The 22,109-nt window shown below is 35.1% G+C and overlaps 1 protein-coding gene across 8 annotated transcripts in view; it reads right to left on the bottom strand.

Annotated features, from left to right (window-relative positions):
* OSBPL8 (oxysterol binding protein like 8) overlaps window positions 1-22,109 on the bottom strand; it is a 208,131-nt gene that overhangs the window by 10,196 nt on the left and 175,826 nt on the right. For all 8 annotated transcript variants that reach the window (XM_009425876.5, XM_509228.9, XM_063785931.1 and 5 more), the window contains 6 exons: window positions 16,532-16,630; window positions 13,307-13,404; window positions 11,375-11,464; window positions 9,479-9,615; window positions 7,672-7,857; window positions 7,249-7,336 (listed from right to left, as the gene is read on the bottom strand). In XM_009425876.5, coding sequence (XP_009424151.1) covers window positions 7,249-7,336; window positions 7,672-7,857; window positions 9,479-9,615; window positions 11,375-11,464; window positions 13,307-13,404; window positions 16,532-16,630 — 698 coding nt within the window. The remainder of the gene's footprint in view (window positions 1-7,248; window positions 7,337-7,671; window positions 7,858-9,478; window positions 9,616-11,374; window positions 11,465-13,306; window positions 13,405-16,531; window positions 16,631-22,109) is intronic.

Raw genomic sequence — 22,109 nt, forward strand, 5'->3', positions numbered from 1 at the left:
GTATTCTCAATTACTTATTTCTTGAAATAATTTTGCAAAATCTTATTCAGGTATTTAAAATTAAAATTTCTATAATATGTAATAAGCAGGCAGGTTTGGCCCATACTCCTACTTCAAATGCTGGAGGCTTAAAATTTTGTAACATTTAAAATAGAAATCCACATTTCTAGAGTAGGTTCAAATTGGAGACTGATGAACACTAGTGAGAAGCTTATTTAAAATAACAAGGCAGAGACACAACAAAAAAAATTTCAGGCCAATATTCCTGATGAACATCGATGCAAAAATCCTCAATAAAATACCGTCAAACCAAATCCAGCAGCACATCAAAAAGCTGATCCACCAAGATCAAGTCGGTTTCATCCTTGGAATGCAAGGCGGGTTCAACATATGCAAATCAATAAACATAATCCATCACATAAACAGAACCAATGACAAAAACCACATGATTATCTCAACAGATGCCAAAAAGGCCTTTAATAAAATTCAACACCCTTCATGCTAAAAACTCTCAATAAAGTAGTTATGTATGGAACGTATCTCAAAATAATAAGAGCTATTTATGACAAACCCACAGCCAATATCATACTGAGTGGGCAAAAGCTGGAAGCATTCTCTTTGAAAACCAGCACAAGACAAGGATGCCCTCTCTCACCACTCCTATTCAACATAGTACTGGAAGTTCTGGCCAGGGCAATCGGCAAGAGAAAGAAATAAAGGGTATTCAAATAAGAGAAGAGGAAGTCAAATTGTCTCTGTTTGCAGATGACATGACTGTATATTTAGAAAACCCCATCGTCTCAGCCCAAAATCTCCTTAAGCTGATAAGCAACTTCAGCAAAGTCTCAGGATACAAAAAAATCAATGTGCAAAAATCACAAGCATTCTTATACACCAATAATAGAGAGCCAAATCATGAGTGAACTCCCATTCACAATTGCTACAAAGAGAATAAAATACCTGGGAATACAACTTACAAGGGATGTGAAGGACCTGTTCAAGGATAACTACAAACCACTACTCAGGGAAATAAGAGAGGACACAAACAAATGGAAAAACATTCCATGCTCATGGATAGGAAGAATCAATATCGTGAAAATGGCCATACAGCCATAAGTAATTTACAGATTCAGTGCTATACCCCGCAAGCTACCACTGACTTTCTTCACAGAATTAGAAAAAACTACTTTAAATTTCACATGGAACCAAAAAAGAGCCCATATAGCCAAGACAATCCTAAGCAAAACGAACAAAGCTGGAGGCATCATGCTACCTGATTTCAAACTATACTACAAGGCTACAGTAACCAAAACAGATATATAGACTGATGGAACAGAACAGAGGCCTCAGAAATAACGCCACACATCTACAACCATCTGATCTTGGACAAACCTGACACAAACTAACAATGGGGAAAGGATTCCCTATTTAATAAACAGGGTTGGGAAAACTGGCTAGCCATATGCAGAAAACTGAAACTGGTTTCCTTCCTTACACCTTATACAAAAATTAACTCAAGATGGATTAAAGACTTAAACATAAGACCTAAAACCATAAAAACGCAGAAGAAAACCTAGGAAATGCCATTCAGGACACAGGCATGGGCAAAGACTTCATGACTAAAACACCAAAAGCAATGGCAACAAAAGCCAAAATTGACAAATGGGATCTAATTAAACTAAAGAGCTTCTGCACAGCAAAAGAGTCTGTCATCAGAGTGAACAGGCAACCTACAGAATGGGAGAAAATGTTTGCCATCTATCCATCTGACAAAGGCTAATATCCAGAATCTACAAGGAACTTAAACAAATTTACGAGAAAAAAACAACCCCATCGAAAAGTGGGCAAAGGATATGAACAGACACTTTTCAAAAGAAGACATTTATGCAGCCAACAAACACATGAAAAAAAATAATCACTGGTCCTTAGAGCAATGCAAATCAAAACCACAATGAGATACCATCTCATGCCAGTCAGAATGGCAATTATTAAAAAGTCAGGAAACAACAGATGCTGGAGAGGATGTGGAGAAATAGGAACACTTTTACACTGTTGGTGGGAGTGTAAATTAGTTCAACCATTGTGGAAGACAGTGTGGTGATTCCTCAAGGATCTAGAACTGGAAATAACATTTGACCCAGTGATCCCATTACTGGGTATATACCGAAGGATTATAAATCATTCTACTATAAAGACACATGCACACGTATGTTTATTTTGGCACTATTCACAATAGCAAAGACTTGGAACCAACCCAAATGTCCATCAGTGATAGATTGGATAAAGAAAATCTGGCATATATACACCATGGAATACTATGCAGCCATAAAAAAGGATGACTTAATGTCCTTTGCAGGGACATGGATGAAGCTGGAAACCATCATTCTCAGCAAACTAACACAGGAACAGAAAACCAAATACCGCATGTTCTTACTCATAAGTGGGAGCTGAACAATGACAACACATGGACACAGGCAGGGGAACATCACACACCGGGACCTGTCGGTGGGTGGGAGGCTAGGGGAGGGATAGCATTAGGAGAAATACCTAATGTAGATGACAGGTTGATGGGTGCAGCAAACCACCATGGCACGTGTCTACCTATGTAACAAACCTGCACATTCTGTGCTTGTATCCCAGAACTTAAAGTATAATTAAAATAAATAAATTAATTAATTGACCATGGATGTGTGGCTTGACATTTAGACACTCAATTCTACTCCATTGGTCAATATGCCTGTTCTTACATAAGTACCACGTTCCTTTGATTACTATAGCTTTATAGTAAGTTTTGAAATCGAAAAGTGAGAGTCCTCTTTATACTTCTTTTTCAAAATTGTTTTGACTATTTGTGGCCCCTTGCAATTCCATGTGAATTTGAAAATCTGCTTTCCCATTTTTGCAAAAAAATAGGCTTGGAATATTGACATGGATTGTGGCGAATCTGTAGGTTGCTTTTAGTAGTACTGTTACGTCCTTATTTTTTTGAGACAGGGTCTCACTCTGTCTCCCAGGCTGGAGTATAGTAGTGCTGTCACGACACTTGACCTCTCTGGGCTCAGGTGATCCTCCCATCTCAGCTTCCCGAGTAGCTGAGACTACAGGCGTGTGCCACCATGCCCAGCTGATTTTTCTATTTTTTGTAGAGACAGAGTTTTGCCATGTTCTCCAGTCTGGGCTCAAGCAGTCCCTCCGCCTCGGCCTCCCAAAGTGCTGAGGTTACAGGCATGAACCACTGCGCCTGGCCAAAATCTTAACAATATTAACCTTTTCTACCTGAGAACATGAGGTGTCTTTCCCTTTATTTAGATGTTCTTTAATTTCTTTAGCAATGTTTTATAGTTTTCACTGTAGAAGTCTTTCAGCTTCTTGGTTAAATTTGTTCTTTTAGATGCTATTATTGAATTGCTTTCTTAATTTCAAGAGTATTCACTGTTAGAAACACAACTGATTTTTGTGTGTTGATCTTATACCCTGCAATTTTTCTCAAGTTCATTAGCTCCAGTAGCTTTCTATGGATTCTTTGGGATTTTCTATATATAGGATAATGTCACCTGTTAATTAGAGATAGTTTTACTTCCTTGTTTCCAATTTTGATGACTTCTCTTTTTTTTCTTGCTCTGGCTAGAACTTCCAGTACAATGGTAAGTAGGAGTGGTGAAAGTGGGAATGTTTGTCTTGTTCCTGATGTTACGGGGAAGGTTTTCAACCTGTCACCACTGAATCTACTATTTGTGGGTTTTTCATAAATGCCCTTAATCATGTTGAGGAAGTCTCTTCTCTTCCTAGTTTTATGAGGTCTTTCTTTTGATTATGAAAGGGTGATGGATTTTGTCAAATGCCTTTTCTATGCCAATTGAAATGACCATGTGATTTTACCCCTCTTAATGTGATATATTACATTGATTTTCTTACGTGGAACCAACCTTGCATTTCTGGAATAAATTCCACTTGGTCATGGTGTATAATCTTTCTAATATGCTACTGAATTTTGTTTGCTAGTATTTTGTTAAGGATGTATGAATCTTATTTATAAAGGTTATTGTTTGTAACTTTATATTCTTGTGATGTCTTTATCTGGCTTTGGCATTAGGGTAATGTTAGCCTCAGAGAATAAGTTAGGAAATGTTCCCATCTCTTCTATTTTTTAGAGTTTGAGAAGGATTTGTGCTTGTTCTTTAAAGTTTTGTAGAATTCACCAGTGCAGCCACCTGAACTTGAATTTTTCTTTGGAGGTTTTTGGTTACTGATTCAATCTCTTTATTGTTACAGCTCTATTGAGATTTTCTATTTCTTTTTGAGTCAGTTTATGTAATTTGTGAGTTTCTAGGGATTTGTTGGCATACAATTATTCATAGCATTCTCTCATAATCCTTTCTATTTCTTTATGATTGTTAGTAACATCCCCACTTTAATTTCTGATTTTAGTCATTTGTGTCTTCTTTCTTGCTTCCTTAGCCTAGCTGATGGTTTATCGATTTTGTTGATTTTTATCAAAGAGCAACTTTTGGTTTGGTTTCACAAATTCTATTTTTTTCCTACTCTCTATTTTGTTTATCTGTACTCTAATCTTCATTATTTTCTTCTTCTGCTAGCTTTGGGTTTAGTTTTTTCTTCTTTTTCCAGTTTCTCACGGAATGAAGTAAGGTTATTGATTTGAGATCTCTCTTAATGTAGATGTTCACAGATATATATTTTCCTTACCTTTGCTGCATCTCGTAAGTTTTGTTATACTATATATTTGTTTTCACTTGTCTAAGTATTATCTAATTTCCCTTGTGTTTTTCTTTGACCCATTGAGTTTTTTTGTTTTGTTTTGTTTTGTTTGTTTCTGAGACAAAGTCTCACTCTGTTGCCCAGGCTGGAGTGCAATGGTGTGATCTTGGCTCACTACAACCTCCATCTCCCAGGTTCACATGATTCTCATGCCTCAACCAACTGAGTAGCTGGGATTTACTGAGACATGTCATATGGCATAACATATGGTCTATCCTGGAGAATGTTCCACGTACACTTGAGAAGAATGTGTATTCTTCCATGGTTGGGTGGATTGTTCTATGTGTCTGCTAGGTCAAGTTGGTTTACAGTGTGGTTCAAGTTAATCCCTTTCCTCCTTATTGATCTTCTATCTAGAGGTTCTACCCATTATTAAAAGTAGTTTACTGAATTCTTCATCTATTGTTATAGAGCTGTTTCTATCTTCCAATTCTGTCAGTTTGCTTTGTATATTTTGGGGCTTTGTTGATTGGTGTGTGTGTGTGTGTGTGTGTGTGTGTGTGTGTGTGTGTGTGTGTATGAATTGACCCTTTTATCAATATGCCATGTTCTTTTTGTCTCTTGTAACAATTTTTGACTTAAAGTCTATTTAGTCTGACAGTATAACCACCTCAGTTTTCCTTTGGTTACTATTGGCCACCTCATTTTTCCTTTGGTTACTATTTGCACATAATATTTTTTTCCAACCTTTCATTTTTCTCTATTTCTGCCTATGGATCTAAAGTGAATCTCTTGTACACAGCAAATAGTTGGGTCATGTTTATTTTAATCAATTTTTACAATCTGTCTTTTGCTCAGAGTTTAATCTATTTACATTTTAAAATAACTACTGATAAGAACTTACCTCTGATTTTGCTATTTTCTATATGTCATATACGTTTTTTGTTTCTTATTTACTCCATTACTGCCTGCTTTTGTGTTTGCTTCCTGTGTAAACTGTTTCAATTCCCTTCTCATTTTCTTTTGTGTGTATTTTTTTAGATATTTCATTTGTGGTTACTATGGGGATGACATTTACACCTACCTCTACAACAATCTAGTTTGAGTTGATACCAACTTAACTTCAGTAGTACATAAAAACTTTCCTCCTATACAGCTCCATCCTCTCTGCTTTTATGTTGTAATGAACTATATCTTTACACATTGTATGTCTGATAACAAAGATATGTAATTAAATTATTTTTCATTCATTTATTTTTTAAGTCCTGCAGGAAATAAAAAGTGGACTTACAAACTAAAATTACAATAGCACTAGCTTTTATATTTGTCCAACTATTTACTAAAAATCTTTATTTCTTCATACAGCTTTGAGTTTCATTTTATTACATATTTACCTTAGCATTTTTTTGTAGGGCAGGTCTAGTGGTAATGAACTCCCTCAGCTTTTATCTGGGAATGTCTTAATTTCTCCCCCATTTTCGAATGACAGTTTTGCCAGATACAGAATGCTTGATTGACAAGTTTTTTCTTCTACCACTTTAAATATGTCATCTCATTGCCTTCTGGCCCCCATGGTTTCTATAAGAAATCGGTTAATCCTATGGATGATCCCCAGTGTATGTGATAAGTTGTTTCTCTCTGCTGATTTTAAGACTCTCTTTGGCTTTTGACAGTTTGTTGTGGTGTGGGTCTCTCTGAGATCATCCTACTTGGAGTTTGTTGAGCTTCTTGAATTTGTAGATTTATATCTTCCACCAAATTTGGGGATTGGGGGGTCTTCTTTCCTTAAATATTCTTCATTCACTTCTCTGTCTTCTCTTTGTGGAACTCCCATAATGCAATGATAACCCACTTGATGGTGTCCCATGGGTCCTTTAGGCTCTGTTCACCTCACTTCATTCATTTTTCTTTCTCCTCCTCAGACTGGATAATTTTTATGGTCTTATCTCTAAGTTTCCTGATCCTGTCTTATGCTTGCTTATATCTGCTTTTGAATACCTCTAGTGAATTTTCATTTTTGTTATACTTTTCAGCTCCAGAATTTGTTTGGCTCCCTTGAATAATTTGTCTTTATTGATTTTCTCAGAGATGAGTGCCTGTGTAAGTCCTTCAGGTAGTATCCTGACAGGTTAGGACAGACATACACAATTGTGTATGAGGTCCACTCTGCTCCTTCTGGAACTAGGGACTTACACTGGCAACGCAGGGGCTCTTCAAGACTGCTACTGCACTGGGATGGACCTGGGGCAAGGGCAGGTAAAATGCCACAAAGCTTTCCTCTCTTTGCACTTTCTTGACCAGTGTTCACTTGGTTGCTGAACACCTCTGACTGTTTTCCAGAGTTCTGGCAAATTGAGTTGAGAGTTTTTGCTTGTTTTCTGATGTTTCTTTGGGGTAAGAAGAGTTCAGAGCTGCGTATTTTGCTCACCCAAAATTTTAAATTTTGAAACCAAATTTTAAATGTTGGTTGCTATAGATACTAAAGATTTAACAGATTTATATACCTAGTGTACCTAGTTTTTTATTACATACCATTGGAGTACGATGTTTCACTTTGGTCTGAATAACACCATCTTTTTCAAACTGTATCATATCATTAAGTGGGTCCCATGGTCGGGTACTACATAAATGAAAAAAAAAAAAACCATTTGCTCAATGACTAAACAAAGAACTTTAAAACTTTCTATTCTATGATCCAATTTTATTAATAATTATATGCATAGTTCTAATAATGAGATTTCCCCATACCTAATCTTCAGATCCTCAACTTATTTTATAGGCTAACTTCTATCATAGAGTCAAGCTTATAATGAATGCAAAACCAAGTTTAAAAATCTCATACTAATATACATGGTTTAATTAAATAAAAACTACTCCAGCAACAAATATTCTAGAAATAAAGGCAACAAACCATGCTAATACATTGTTTGAAATAAACTATTTTAAGTTACTTACTCTGCAAACTTGTAATGCCATTCTCCTGTGAGTGGATCAAGTTCAAATAATTTGCAAGACCACTCTTCATTTTTTGTTTTCCGATCCCTGGCAGCTTGTCTTTGAGCTTCTTCCAAAACATACTTCTCTTGGGTAGCTTCAGTTTGGTCTTTGGCATTTATGGCTCGAGTTACCCGTTGCCAGAGTCTAATACATGTGCAAAAATATTAAAAGTATTAAAAATGCAACAGAAAATAAAATCTATATAGAATAGGCCTCAAATCCCTTGTAGAGAAAATAATGCTCACATGAATTTCTGGCTTTGACAACACTTACGCTCATAGGCTTAGAAATGAGTCAAGATATAAATCCAGTCCCTTGAGTAGAGAGAGACCTGTTCATAAGTGGAGACTAATTTTTTTTACTTGGCAAGAGAAACTTACTACATAGACTCTTAAACTTATGGTAGTAAGTGTTGCTGGCTCAAGATGATAGGAATGTAATGAAGGTAAAGCTCAGGAATCTACGCTTTTAGCAAGCTTCCTAGATGCGTCTTACACTGTTTAAGATTCACTGGCTTCATAAAGATCCATTAATGTAATGCAGTGCTTCTGAAGTTTGGATCCATGAATTATCAGAGAATTTTTATAATCAGAATCTCTGGGGTCAAGCCCAAGTATTGATATATTTTTTAAATGTTTCCCCAAAATATTTTAATGTATTGCTAGTGTTGAGAACCACTGGTTTAACAGAAAAGACTACTGAGGTAAAATGATTTCCCCTACTAGCTCTTTCTTCTGTTAAATAAAAGTATATCTATATCCTACCCATCTAGAAAGGCAGCATGTTAAAACCAGAAAAGGCTTTGGGATCAGATAGACATGAGTCAAGTCCTAGAGCTGCCACTTCTTAGCTGGTGCACTTAAAGTTATTTATCCTAAGTCTCATTTCCTCATCTTCAAATATGCTGAATTATATACTCTCACAAATTATCATATGTGTGCCTTGGCAAAGCTTATCTCTGGAAAAAGAACATCAAATGGTTATGGCTGAGACAGAATTTTTAGAACTGGTACATATACATTCTTCCATCTTTGACAACCTCAAATTTGAGTGTAGAAGGGAAGGTACACACAGACTTGAATTCCCATGACAGAGAATGATATGTATGTGCAAACATGTAGGGAGGACAAAGTTGCATAATAAGTACTAAGTGCCTAGCAAAATATCTCTTATACATAAGTCTCTTTCTCTTAACACAAAGATATAACAACAATAAAATGGGGAATGTGTATACAATATTTCTGATTCAAAAATATAAGCCATCTAGCAAGAAGTTCATGACTTAAGAACAGAAATGATAGCCTTAGTTATTACCCAACTAATAAATCCTATAGAAGCCAGTCCATCCAGTAACTTTACTTTTGTTTCAGAGAATGGAACAGAAGTAGATTCTGCACCACTCCCTTTACCTAGAGTTCTAATGCTTAAATCAGGTTAGAAAACTGTTGCCAGGTAGAAACTAAGAGTCATTAATTAGTCCTGTAATCTTATTTAAACAAAAACGTTCTTTCTTTCTTTTTTTTTAAGGTGCTGGAACAATTGAGAAAGAAAAAAATGAGTAGTTTTGAGCTACAGAAAAGCAAGACGATTTATATTATATTTGACATTCATATACACAAAAACAGAATACTGTCACATTCCACAAATGATAAACTATTTTGCTGAATTAAGATATGACAGAAGGTGACAAAATGACCATATCATTAAGGAATTGAAAAACTACTCTCTGATCCTCATGAAGTTAGCTGTAAAACAGTATACTTACTTCTCTGATTCAAAATCTCCCTGTTCTTCAAATTTTACAGTGTGCCTTATTAATCTCCATTGCTTAATGTCAGGTGTTGGATTCCAGAAAACCTCTGAATTATCAGTCTTTTTATCAGTAATAAAAACTTCACTATCCTATATTTAAAAAAATTCAAAATTAATGTAAAGAATTATACTTAGAAGGCAATTATATAGTATAGTAATATGATGGTGATAATTTCTTCTGGTTAATCCTCCAGTTAAAAGCATTTTTAAAACAAATATAACTAGCACTTTTCCAAAAACTCCAAGTTTCTTATCATTTTTATAAAAACATTAAGATTGACTACGTAATACTAGTTAATTAAAAAGAATTTGGTTGAATATCCAGTTTGTGAAATTTCATAAGTTTTACTTAATAAATTTCAAACATTACATGCAAAGCCTCAATAACCATCTCCAAACTGTCCAAGTAGAGCATAGTATTTGTTGCAGCTACAATGAGATGCTGTTGACTATCCATGGATTCAATATACTCAAACATACACACACACATCCCTCTGAAAGAGCCTTTCCTAGCATTAAAAATTTGAGGTCTATCTCTATCGAATAATCTTTCTATCTAAGACATGGACGGTCTTGCTCTCTCGTGTAGGCTGGAGTGCAGCAGTGCTATCTACCTTATCTATCTAATCTATTTTACCTATCTAATTTATCTACCTGTTTAACCATCCTTCTCCTTCTCTCTCTCTGTCATCTCTCACTCTCATCTCTATCTTATCTATCTGTCTGAGACAGGGTCTTGCTCTCTCGCCCAGGCTGGAGTGCAGTAGCACAATCATGGCTCACTGCAGCTTCCACCTCCCAGGCTCAAGCAATCTTCCTGCCTTAGCTTCCTGAGTAGCTGGGACAGGCATGTGCCATCATGCCCATCTAATTTTTTTATTTTTATTTTTAGTAGAGAAGAGGTCTCGTTATGTCACCCAGGCTGATCTCAAACTCCTGAGCTTCCCAAAGTGCTGAAATTACAGGTGTGAGCCACCCCACCCAGACAGAAATTTCATTTTTTAAAAATGACTGCTGCTTTATCTTTTTTCCAGAAGACTCTCAGATTTAAGGCAATTAAAAAAAATTTTCAGAGTGTATGTGGCCACTTAACGAAGTCCCTAACTTCACTTTCTCATATTTCTCAACATTTTCTGCTTACTGCATGCAGAAAGGAGCATATACTCAGTGCTCATAGTATGGTATATCCATGCAGTACCATGATTCTTTTTATTCATGTAAGCGTCTCTTAACAAAATTACATGAATATGAATTTAGGTTAGCAGAGAAGTAAATAAAAGCCATTGCTCTCACACACCACTATATCCTTTCCATGTTCCACTGAAAGGAATATAACTCTAATTGGAACTATGCCTCTTTCTTCTATGTGAGTAGAGTGCTGTGCATAAAAGCACAGTCCTGGGGCCAGGGTTCCTGGGCTTTAATTCTTGTTCCACCACCTACTTTGAGCAAATTATGTGAACTCTCTGTGCCTCAGTGTCCTCTTCTGTAAAATGGGGATAATAATAAACAATAATAAAATGGGCATGGCACCTATATACTCACCTCATAGCGTTATATGTTATAAATATTAAATCAGTTAATATGAGTAACATTCTTAAATAATGCAGTAAGTCATATATAAGTGTTAGCTATTTCTACTGATTTTAAGTTTTGGAAATAAAATATTACACAAAATTAACTACTGTTGATAACAGATCAACACCAAAATATCTGCTATTAAGATGAAGCTTATGTTAAATAGTGATGTTTTCAGCAACGGAATAAGTTTTAAATTTTAAATGTGATTGTTTTTTTTTTTCCCACAGAATAAAATTCTTTTTGTAAAGCTCATATACAAAATACTTACCCAATGACCTTCCAAAGTAGCTAGGACTTCTTTTCCCAGTTTAAGTTTCCCTGATATTTGATTAACACAGTCACTACTCCCTAGGAATGGCTTTTAAACGAGAAAATGTTAAACATTTTACTTTTCACTTATATTTACATATAATGTAAAACCAAAACAAAAAACCCAACAAAAATTACTTGTATAGTTACAGTACTCTTGAATGCACAAGCAGTAAAAAAAATACTGACTCAAATTTTAGTTAGAAATGTTTAATAAGAAATCTGAATTGCTATGAAAAAAATAGGATAAAACAAGCAGACTATATTAAATCAAAATAAACATATTAAGAAAGATCACACTGATATAACTGACTCATGTTCCATGTATGCTCAAATCCTGTGTCCTCCCCTAACTGTCAAGACTGTGCCCTATCAATGTGACGTTATCTTAAGCAATAACAACTCAATAAACCTAATGGAATTAACAATCCATTGAAATAAATAACACCCCTTCCTTAAAAAACAAACAAACAAAAGTAAAATATATAGCCAAAAAAAGCCTCCAAAAAATAAAATTAGAAGGAATACATTGAGTTACTATAATGCCTTACTAACATCTCTCCTTAAGAGACAAAATTTTGATGCTCCAATGTCATACTTAAAGGCATCATATATACTTAAGAACTCATTCATCATGATCTTCAAACATTATCATCACCGTACAAGCAAAATTTTGCCAAGGTGAAAGAAAAATAAAATAAAAGACATTGCATCAAATAATACTTAAGAGGTCTTTTTTATCAGAGCAAAATTGCTTATCAGCTGGATATCAACATAGCAGCAATTTAGTAATAAATATTACTAGTTCACAGAAATATTTTTATCTGAATATACTATTGTTCAAGAACAATTAATTCACATTAGGTTCTCAAATTTCCCTTTCATTTTGAGGCAGACAAAAATTTCCAAAGATGGCTTTGACAATACGTACCCTCTCCCCTTCAGCCCACATACTCTTCCTCAAGGAGACCTTGCCACTCTCCCAATGAGAAGTGGGGTCTATATTTCTTCTCCTTGAATTTGGGTGGTCTTACAATTCTCCAAATAATAGAAGATGGTGGAAGTGATATAATTTGGCTTCTCAGGCTAGGTCATGGAAAGGAAATGCAGTTTCTGTCTTGCTCACTGGGGTACTTGCACTTTGAAACCCTCAACTGCCAAGTAAGAAGTCTACTTTGAGGCTGTCATGCTGTCAGGAAACCAAGTCACATGGAAAGGCCATGTATACAGGTGCTCAGATTAGCAGTTCTAGTCCTTCAGTCACCCTAGACCAGGTATCAGATATGTAAGTGATAAGCCTTCAGGTGATTACAGTCCCTAACTATTGAGTCACCCATGGCCTACAAAGTCTTTCTGAGACCCCAGACATTATGAAGCAGAGATAAGCTATCCCCAATATACCCTGTCCAAATTTTTGACCCACAGAACTCATGAGGAACAGCACATAGTTATTAAGTCTGTGAGTTTTAGAGTAACTTATTACACAGAAATAGTGACTAATACAACTGTGCCTTGGTTTACACAGCTAGACTGCAAGATGACACATATCTTCTGGTATTTGGTAAAAACAATCCTTTAATTTACTAAGAAATTTCTATCCGATCACTTCTTAAATCTCATCTTCTATATAATACCCACAGTTTTATTAATTAAGATGAAAAACAAAAAATGTCTTTTGTGTTAATTTGAATTTTCCAAGGCTGCTATCTTAGGCTACCTGAAGATACTCACCCAGCCTTGCCCTTATTCCTTAGATGCACTTATCCTTGACATGACATAAATTGTATTCTTACATTTAGTCCTTAATTAGGAAATACATGGTGCCCTTTATTCAATATTTATTGTATGGCTCTCCTTTAGCTAGGTGATACCTACTGTATTGTCTACTAACCTTTAGTTTAAATTCAAGTATTGCACTGTATCCAGTTTTTTGACATGTAATATTGACTGTTCCACCAAGCTCCAATGTCATTGTACCATAAAGAATTCCTAAAGGAAAAAGATTTGACAAAAAATTGAAAAGAGTATAGTATAGTATATGGCTCACAATAAACAGTTTAGTAATCTAATCTTTTAGGAGAAACATAATTCAAAATCACTCTGTCCCACTCAAATGAAAAACTATAATATAGACATAAAGTTGGTTCTGTAGGATATAAATAGATAACAGCTGATTCACATTATGTGCAGATTCCCTATCTGTAAATTCACCTACTCAGTAAAATATCAATACCCACAGTACTTCTGTAGTCATTTGGAGACATGTGCAGAGTAGCGAAAAATTTGAGTCACCCAATGCACACATTCTGAGCTGAGGCTGAGCAAGGCAAACACTCTTGTTTCAGCTCCCACATTGTTAAAAAAAAAAAAAAAAGTGTCCTTTTTGCAGTGTATTTAGTATCATGTTTTCACATTTTGTGCTTTTCACTGGTGGTTTTGCTGTTTAAAATGGACCCACATGTAGTATTGCAGTGCTGTCTAGTGTTCCTAAGTGCAAGAAAGCTATACTGTATCTTACAGGGAAAATGTGTGTTAAAAGCTACGTTTAGGCTTTAGTTCTGTTGGCTGTTAGTTCAATGTTAATGAATCAATAATATGTAATTAATGTTATAATTACATCAGGTTTCTTTAAATAGAAGCATACATAAAACAAGGTTATGTACTGATTAATTGGCTGATGAAAATGTTGGGACAAGAGGCTCACAGGAATCCAATCTCATACTCCCCCAGGAGCAATGGCTCAGTATTTGCTAACTCAGTGGTGACTTTATGTAACATAACTACTGCAAATAACAAGAATCAAATGCATAAGCAAAGCAAACAAAAAACTACAAAATAAGTTCTGTGGTTAAAAGCTGGGGAAACTCTGGGTTTAACAAAGCTAAACAGGTTGTGTGTGTATCTGCTGTTGGTCTAAGATGTTAAGGCAGCCTTTAACATGCAATGTACAATATTATCTTTTGAGAGGGGAACAGACTATGCAATGTTTCTCATACTTACTTGGCTATGGAACTCTTATTTTACAAAACAATTTGTGAGACTAGTGACTTGGGGGAACACACCTTAGAAAACATACAGGGTAAAACATCTTATAAAAATCATTTCATATGCTCATTCGCAAGTGGTTATAACTTCTTTTCTTTTTCCATGCATTGCTATAAAAAATTTTCCCTATTGTAAGCTAAGTAGCGCATGGATATCTACATGGAATATAGTTTTATTTTTTCTAAATGATAGAAAATTTAAAAATATGTGTTCTTATCAATTCATAATTAAAGATATTTCACTCCATGCTTACTTCAAGAACTATACTTGAAGCTCTAAGAATAATCTAGACTAAGGCCATAAGTTAGGCTCTTTTGTACATGCTGGGTTGGCCTTCAATAAGATTCAGCCCTCCGAGATTTCTCAACTATGAAATAAGGCCATATCAAATAATTCCTTTTTTAAAAAATCATACTTTAAGTTCTGGGATACATGTGCAGAACGTGAAGCTTTGTTATATAGGTATACACGTGCCATGGTGGTTTGCTGCACCTATCAACCCATCATCTACATTAGGTATTTCTCCTAATGCTATCCTTCCCCTTGCCCCCCACCTCCCAATAGGTCTCAGTGTATGATGTTCCCCTCCCTGTGCCCATGTGTTCTCATTGTTCAACTCCCACTTATGAGTGAGATCATGTGGTGTTTGGTTTTCTGTTTCTCTGTTAGTTTGCTGAGAATGATGGTTTCCAGCTTCATCCATGTCCCTGCAAAGGACATAAACTCATCCTTTTTTATGGCTGCATAGTGTTCCATGGTGTGTATGTGCCACATTTTCTTTATCAAGTTTATCACTGATGGGCATTTGGGTTGGTCCCAAGTCTTTGCTATTGTGAATAGTGCTGCAATAAACATACGTGTACATGTGTCTTTATAGCAGAATAATTTATAACCCTTTGGGTATATACCCAGTAATGTGATTGCTGGGTCAAATGGTATTTCTAATTCTAGATCCTTGAGGGATAGCCACACCGTCTTCCACAATAGCTGAACTAATTTACACTCCCACCAACAGTGTAAAAGTGTTCCTATTTCTGCACATCCTCTCCAGCATCTGTTATTTCCTGACTTTTTAATGATCACCATTCTAACTGGCATGAGATGCTATCTCATTGTGGTTTGATTTGCATTTCTCTAATGATCAGTGATAATGAGCTTTTTTTCATGTTGGTCACATAAATGTCTTCTTTTGAAAAGTGTCTGTTCGTATCCTTTGCCCACTTTTCATATTGAATAATTTATACGTTTTCATGAATCAGTTCCCAAAATAGAGGATAATTACCAAAAAAGGTATTTTTAAGATTTTAAGAAACCGGTTGGAAGGGAGGATACACATCATGACCACACTAAACTGATGCAAAATAGTTGAAAGTTCAGAGTGCAGAGGTAAACTACCTGGGTTCAGATCCTGACTTGCCACATTTTAGCTGTATGATCTCAGGCATATTAACCTCTCTGTGCTTCATTTTTCCTCTTCTAAAAAAGGGAATAATAATATTTCTATTTTATAGGAGCTGCTGAAATGATTAAATAAATGCATTGAACAGTTGGGTGCCTAGCATGTTGTAATGTTATAGATGACAATTATTATGTAATACCCTTATCTGTATTTTAAATAATGGGGCAAAAAGCATAATACATTAAGAAATTGCCAAATGAGGGTGAGAAAAATCTTTAAAAAACTTGGTACATTAAAAAACAGTAAATTAAAATTTTAAAAAAGCATGGTGGTGCAAAAAGATGAAAATCATCTTTACAGATTCTGAAATAATAGACGGTTTTGTCAAATTTGAAAATTTGCACATCAGGCAAGTGCAAAGAAATTCCATTATGATAAATCAGTCTCTTCTGACTAAAGTACACATCACAAAAAGTCCATTACAGGTGAATTAATTCACCGCAGAAATATTCAGCAAATGATAGCAATAATCTTAAATATCTGTAATCCAAGGATGCTTTCAAACAAAATGTAAGTCTGACTCCATCAATCACAAAGCATAACAAATCACAGCTACATACATTTACTTAAAAGGAAAGCTTAATATCTAATTCAAGTATAGAAAATATTTACCTTTACAATGAGCGTATGGCATTGTCATTACATAATCTTCACCTCTATTCAAGAAAGTTAACCGTGCTTCTCCCTCTAATATTGCAGATAATGAGTTTCCTGAAATAAAATGTTGTTTATTAAATTTCACAAAACTTATTCAACCAATTCAAAACAAACAAAATATATTTAGAACACCTACCAGACATCTACAGTAGAAAGTCTTAAAAATGTCTCAATCTCAATGTGCCCAAACATGTATTCATTACCTTATATCCAAAACATATTTCATCCATATTCTCATTTTTACATAATGACTACTTTTAAAAGATACAGTTATGTGCTTTTTTTTTTTGAGATGGAGTCTCTGTCACTGTGTTGCCCAGGCTGGAGTGCAGTGGAGTGATCTCGACTCACTGTAATCTCCACCTCCAGGGTTCAGCAATTCTCCTGTCTCAGCCTCCTGAGTGGCTGGGATTACAGGCGTGCACCACCATACCCAGCTAATTTTTATATCTGTAGTAGAGACAGGGTTTCCCCATGTTGGCCAAGCTGATTTTAACTCCTGACCTTGGGCGATCTGCCCACCTCGGCCTCCCAAAGTGCTGGGATTACAGGCATGAGCCACTGCACCCGGCCTGTTTTATGAGAGTTACAAGAAAATGAGAAAACATGTAGAATACTTAATCTTAATAAAACACTGTTTCACTGTATAGCCTAATTTTCTTTTTTGAATAAAACCATTATTTTTTAGCTGTAAGTCACATTACTTACAAATCTCAAGCTTTAAATGCTTATAATTAATCCTATAGACAATTTAGAAAAATAAAAAATATATATAAAGCACCAAAATGCAGTCAACGATAAAATACTATGGTAATTTCTTCTAAGTTTTCTCCTGTATGCATTTTCTCTCCTTCTATTCTCAGCTTTACTGAAGTATAAATTTACATACAGTAACTAACCCATTTTAAGTGTGAAATTTGAGTTTCGGAAATTGCAGAGTCATATAACCACCACCACAATCAAGATATAGAACTTCCCATTATCCCCAAAAAGTTCCTCCTTGCCCCTGAGCAGTCAATCCTTCCCCTTAGCCCCAGGACACCAATGGTGCATTTTAAATCACTGGCTTTACCTATTCTAGAATTCTGTACAGATGGCATTATAGAATATGTAGCTTGCTGTGTTTTACTTCCTTCAATTAGCACAATGTCTTTCAGCTTCATCCACATTGTTGTATAAGAATTCTATTCCTTTTTATTGCTAGTTAGCACTCTGTAGTTGTGATTATTTCCTTACTAGTTGATGGTCCTTAAGTTGTGTTTAGTCCTGGATTGTTATGAATAATGTTGTGTATACTTAAGAACATTTACGTACAAGTCTTTATGTAGACATCTATTTTCATTTTTCATGGGCAAATACCTAGGAGTGGAATTTCTGAGTTCATGGTAAATGTATGTTTAACTATGGACAATCATTTCTCCCATGTCAAAAAACAGTTGACCATGTGTACAGGTCTACATCTGAACTCTATTGCATCCTATTAATTTATATATCTACCATTACATCAATTCCACACTGTAATGATTACCTTAGCTTTATTCTAAAATCAGGCAGTGAAAGACCTTTCTTGTTCTTTTTCAAAATTGTTTGGCTGTTTTGGGTCCTTGACTTTTCAACGTAATTTGAGAGCCAACTTGCCAATATCTTCAAAAAAGCCTGCTTAGATTATGATTAGGATTGCACTGAGTCTATGGCTCAATTAAGGGAGCTCTATTATCTTAACACTATTAAATATCTCAATATATAAACATAGTCTATCTATCCATTTATTTGGATCTTCTTTAATTTTCCTCAGCAATGTTTTAGTCTTCAGTATACACGACTTACACATCTTTTATTAAATTTATTTTTAAATACATTATTTGGATGCTACTATAATTGGAGTTGTTTTTAAATTTCATTCTGAGCCAGGTATGGTGATGTGTGCCTGTAATCCCAGCTACTCAGGAGGCTGAGGTGAGAGGATCCCTTGAGCTCAGGAGTTTGAGACCAGCAACATAGTGAGACACTGTCCCAAAAAAAAAAAAAAAAAAAAAAACCCTCTGCAAGTATTCATTTCTAGTATATAGAAATACAACTGATTTTTCTTTTTTGACCATGCATCTTGAGACCTTACTAAATTCACTTATTAGTTGTATGAGCTTTTTTTGTATATTCTTGAAGATTTTCTATGTAATCTGGTATATAAATAGCTTATCTTCTTCCTTTCAATCTGTATGCTATTTTTCCCTTTAATTTGCCTACTGCATTGGCTAGGACCTCTAATACAATTTTGTATAGAAGTAATGAGAGTAAACATCCTTGCCTTGTTCTTGATCTTAGGTAGAAATTATTCAATTTTCACCTTAAAAGTATGAAGTTGGCTATATATTTTTCATAGATGCCTTTAATCTAGTCCTAGTTCCTTGAGGACTAAGAAATAAATAGGTGTTGAATTCTGTCAAATCATTTTTCCATATCTATCAAAATCACACTTTTCTTCTCTGTTATTCTATTAATATGGTAAATTACATTGTTTATCAGATGGTAAACCAACCTTGTATTCCTGAGATAAAATCCATTTCATCATATTATTCTTTTAATATACTGATCATGATACCTTTATTTATATGTCCATATATTATTCTCCCTATCTGTTGATTTGTTACTACTTAAGAATTTTTACATGTATAAGGATATTAGATCTGTAGTTTATTTTCTTGTAATCTCTGGTTTGGGGATCAGGATAATCCTGGCCTCATAAAATGATCTGAGGAGTGTTTTTTCTTCTTCTATTTTATGCCAAAAATTGTGTAGAACTGTTATTTCTGCCTTAAATCTTTAGAAGAACTCAAGACATCTGGGCCTGGAGTATATCCTTGAAGAAATATTTTATATTACTAAATCAATTTATCTGATATAAAGCTATTACAATTTTACACCACTTCTTGGGTCAGCTGTGGTAATTTGTGTCTCTTAAGAAATTTGTCCATTTCAAATTTCTGTCTCTTTTAATTCTGTCTATTTTTGCTTCATTGAAGTTCTGTGATTAGATACACAGGCATTTATGATTATTATGTTATCCTGACGTACTGAACCTTTTTATTTCATTATGAAATGTTCTTTATCTCTATTAACACTTTTTGTTTTGAAATCTATTTTATTAATATACTCACTTAACCCTACTTGTACTTAATACTTGCATAGTTTAGCTTTTAACTTTTACTTTCCATTTACTTTCTTTTTTTTTTTCCTTTCTTGAGACAGAGTCTTGCTCTTGTTGCCCAGGCTGGAGTGCAGTGGCATGATCTCAGCTCATTGCAACCTCTGCCTCCCGGGTTCAAGTGATTCTCCTGCCTTAGCACTCCAAGTAGTTGGGATTACAGGTGTACACCACCATGCCCAGCTAATTTTTGTATTTTTAGTAGAGACAGGGTTTCACCATTTTGGCCTGGCTAGTATCGAACTCCTGACCTCAGGTGATCCACCCACCTTGGTCTCCCAAAGTGCTGGGATTACATGCCTGAGCCACCATGCGCGGCCTACTTTCCATTTACTTTCAGCCTATTTGTGTGTCTACATTTAAGGTATGTTGGTCCTTGCTGTTTTAGCTAATCTGATAATCACTGTCTTTAAATGAGATTATTTGGGCCATTAAGACTGATACAATCATATTATTGGGTTTTGGTCTATCATTTTGCTATGTGTTTTCTATCTGTCCCCTCTGATTTTTGTTCCTTGATTGGGCTTTCCTGTTTCTTTTATACATTATTTAAATTATTGTTTAAATTTTTTAAAGAATTTCATTTTAATTTTCTTACTGACTTTTTACCTATACTTTTTGGTGGCGATTTTTCTTTGTGTGTGTGTGTGTGTTTGCTCTAGTGTAGGGCTTCTCAATGGTAGCACTACTGACATTTACGGGACTGGATAATTATTTGTTGTAAGGGGTTGTTCTGTGCATTGCAGGATGTTTAGCAGCATTCCTGGCATCTACCTACTGGATCTCCCAACTGTGAGAACCCAAAATGTCTTCAGACATTGCCAAATGTCTCCTGAGGAGAACCACTGCTTTAGGGATTACAATATTAATCTTTAAAATGTCACAGTCGGCTGGGTGCAGTGGCTCACGCCTGTAATCCCAGCACTTTGGGAGGCTGAGGTGGGTGGATCACTTGAGGTCAGGAGTTCGAGACCAGCCTGACCAACATGGTGAAACCCCATCTCTACTAAAAATACAAAAATCAGTTGGGTGTGGTGGTGGGTGCCTGTAATCCCAGGTACTTGGGAGGCTGAGGCAGGAGAATAGCTTGAACCCCGGAGGCAGAGGTTGCAGTGAGCCGAGATTGTGCCATTGCACTCACAGTTAATCTTTGACCACTTTATATAGAATAGAAAATTTTGCTATCTCTAGGTCCATTCTCTTCCAGGGCTGTGTACTGTAGTTACATGTGTTAAATCTGCATATGTTATAAAACTCACAAGATAATGCTGACATTTCTGTTTTGAATGGTTACATGTATTAACAGGAAAAAATAAGAAAAAATGTCTTTTGAATTTACCCATATGTTTACCAATTCTGACGATCTTAAATTCATTCTGGATTTAATAGATTCTTTCAAATTATAAAGGAACAGATAGCTCTGATGTATATAAATTGTACTATAACACAGAAAAAAGGCCCACTGATGAAGTAATCCCAGAAAGTGAGCTATGCACCTCGTACTCAATAAAAATTTCTATAAGGGTAGAACACACACTCAGAAAAGCCATTTATACTATAGTCAGGGTAGAAGAATGGAGGGATGAAAGGTGAAGTAGGTAAGAAATATATCAAATATGAAATATAGATAAACTTAAGGGGGAAAAAACAAGCAATCACCATCTTAAACAAAACAAGGTTAAAAAAAAAAAAAACCCAAAACCAAACCAAAACGAACATCAAGGGAAATAAAAGACACCTTGAAGAAATATAACAATACACACCAGGTTCCTGATCAAAAACTACTCTTAGATATCCCTGTTGCAGACTGAACTATGGCTCACCACACGCTCAGGTAACCAGACCTTGGATTTCTGTTTACATACTTTATTTTTCCTTTTTTATCATAATGATTTTTTTCACTCAGGTTTAAAATTCTTTGGTTGAAATTTAATTGTTCTTCTTCATTGAAATATTTTTTAAAACTATATAAAAGCATTTTAAGGTTATATATGTTTTACTGGTATATAGCTTTGGCAATGATTTGTTTGAACTATCAAAGTTTTTATATTAATGTTTCCTACTATAACCATTTCTCTATTTTCCCTTGTACTTGCAAACAGTTTTTTTGGTATGTTATTTAGTCCAAAGTTAAATATATTTACTGACTGACCCTGGGCCAGGTATCGTAACCATACTTGGATTCTTCCTCTCTGTTCAAAGACTAAAATAGAAAGACTAATCCCTTAGATACACTGAGATGAAACACAAAAAACTGGCCAGACTAAAGGCAAAAGAAACACTTTATGCACTAAAGGGCTATAATGGGCAATCATTCTGTCTTTTCATAAG

The sequence above is a fragment of the Pan troglodytes genome, chromosome 10 (genome assembly GCF_028858775.2).
Source record: "Pan troglodytes isolate AG18354 chromosome 10, NHGRI_mPanTro3-v2.0_pri, whole genome shotgun sequence".
In the NCBI taxonomy this organism is placed as follows: domain Eukaryota; kingdom Metazoa; phylum Chordata; class Mammalia; order Primates; family Hominidae; genus Pan; species Pan troglodytes.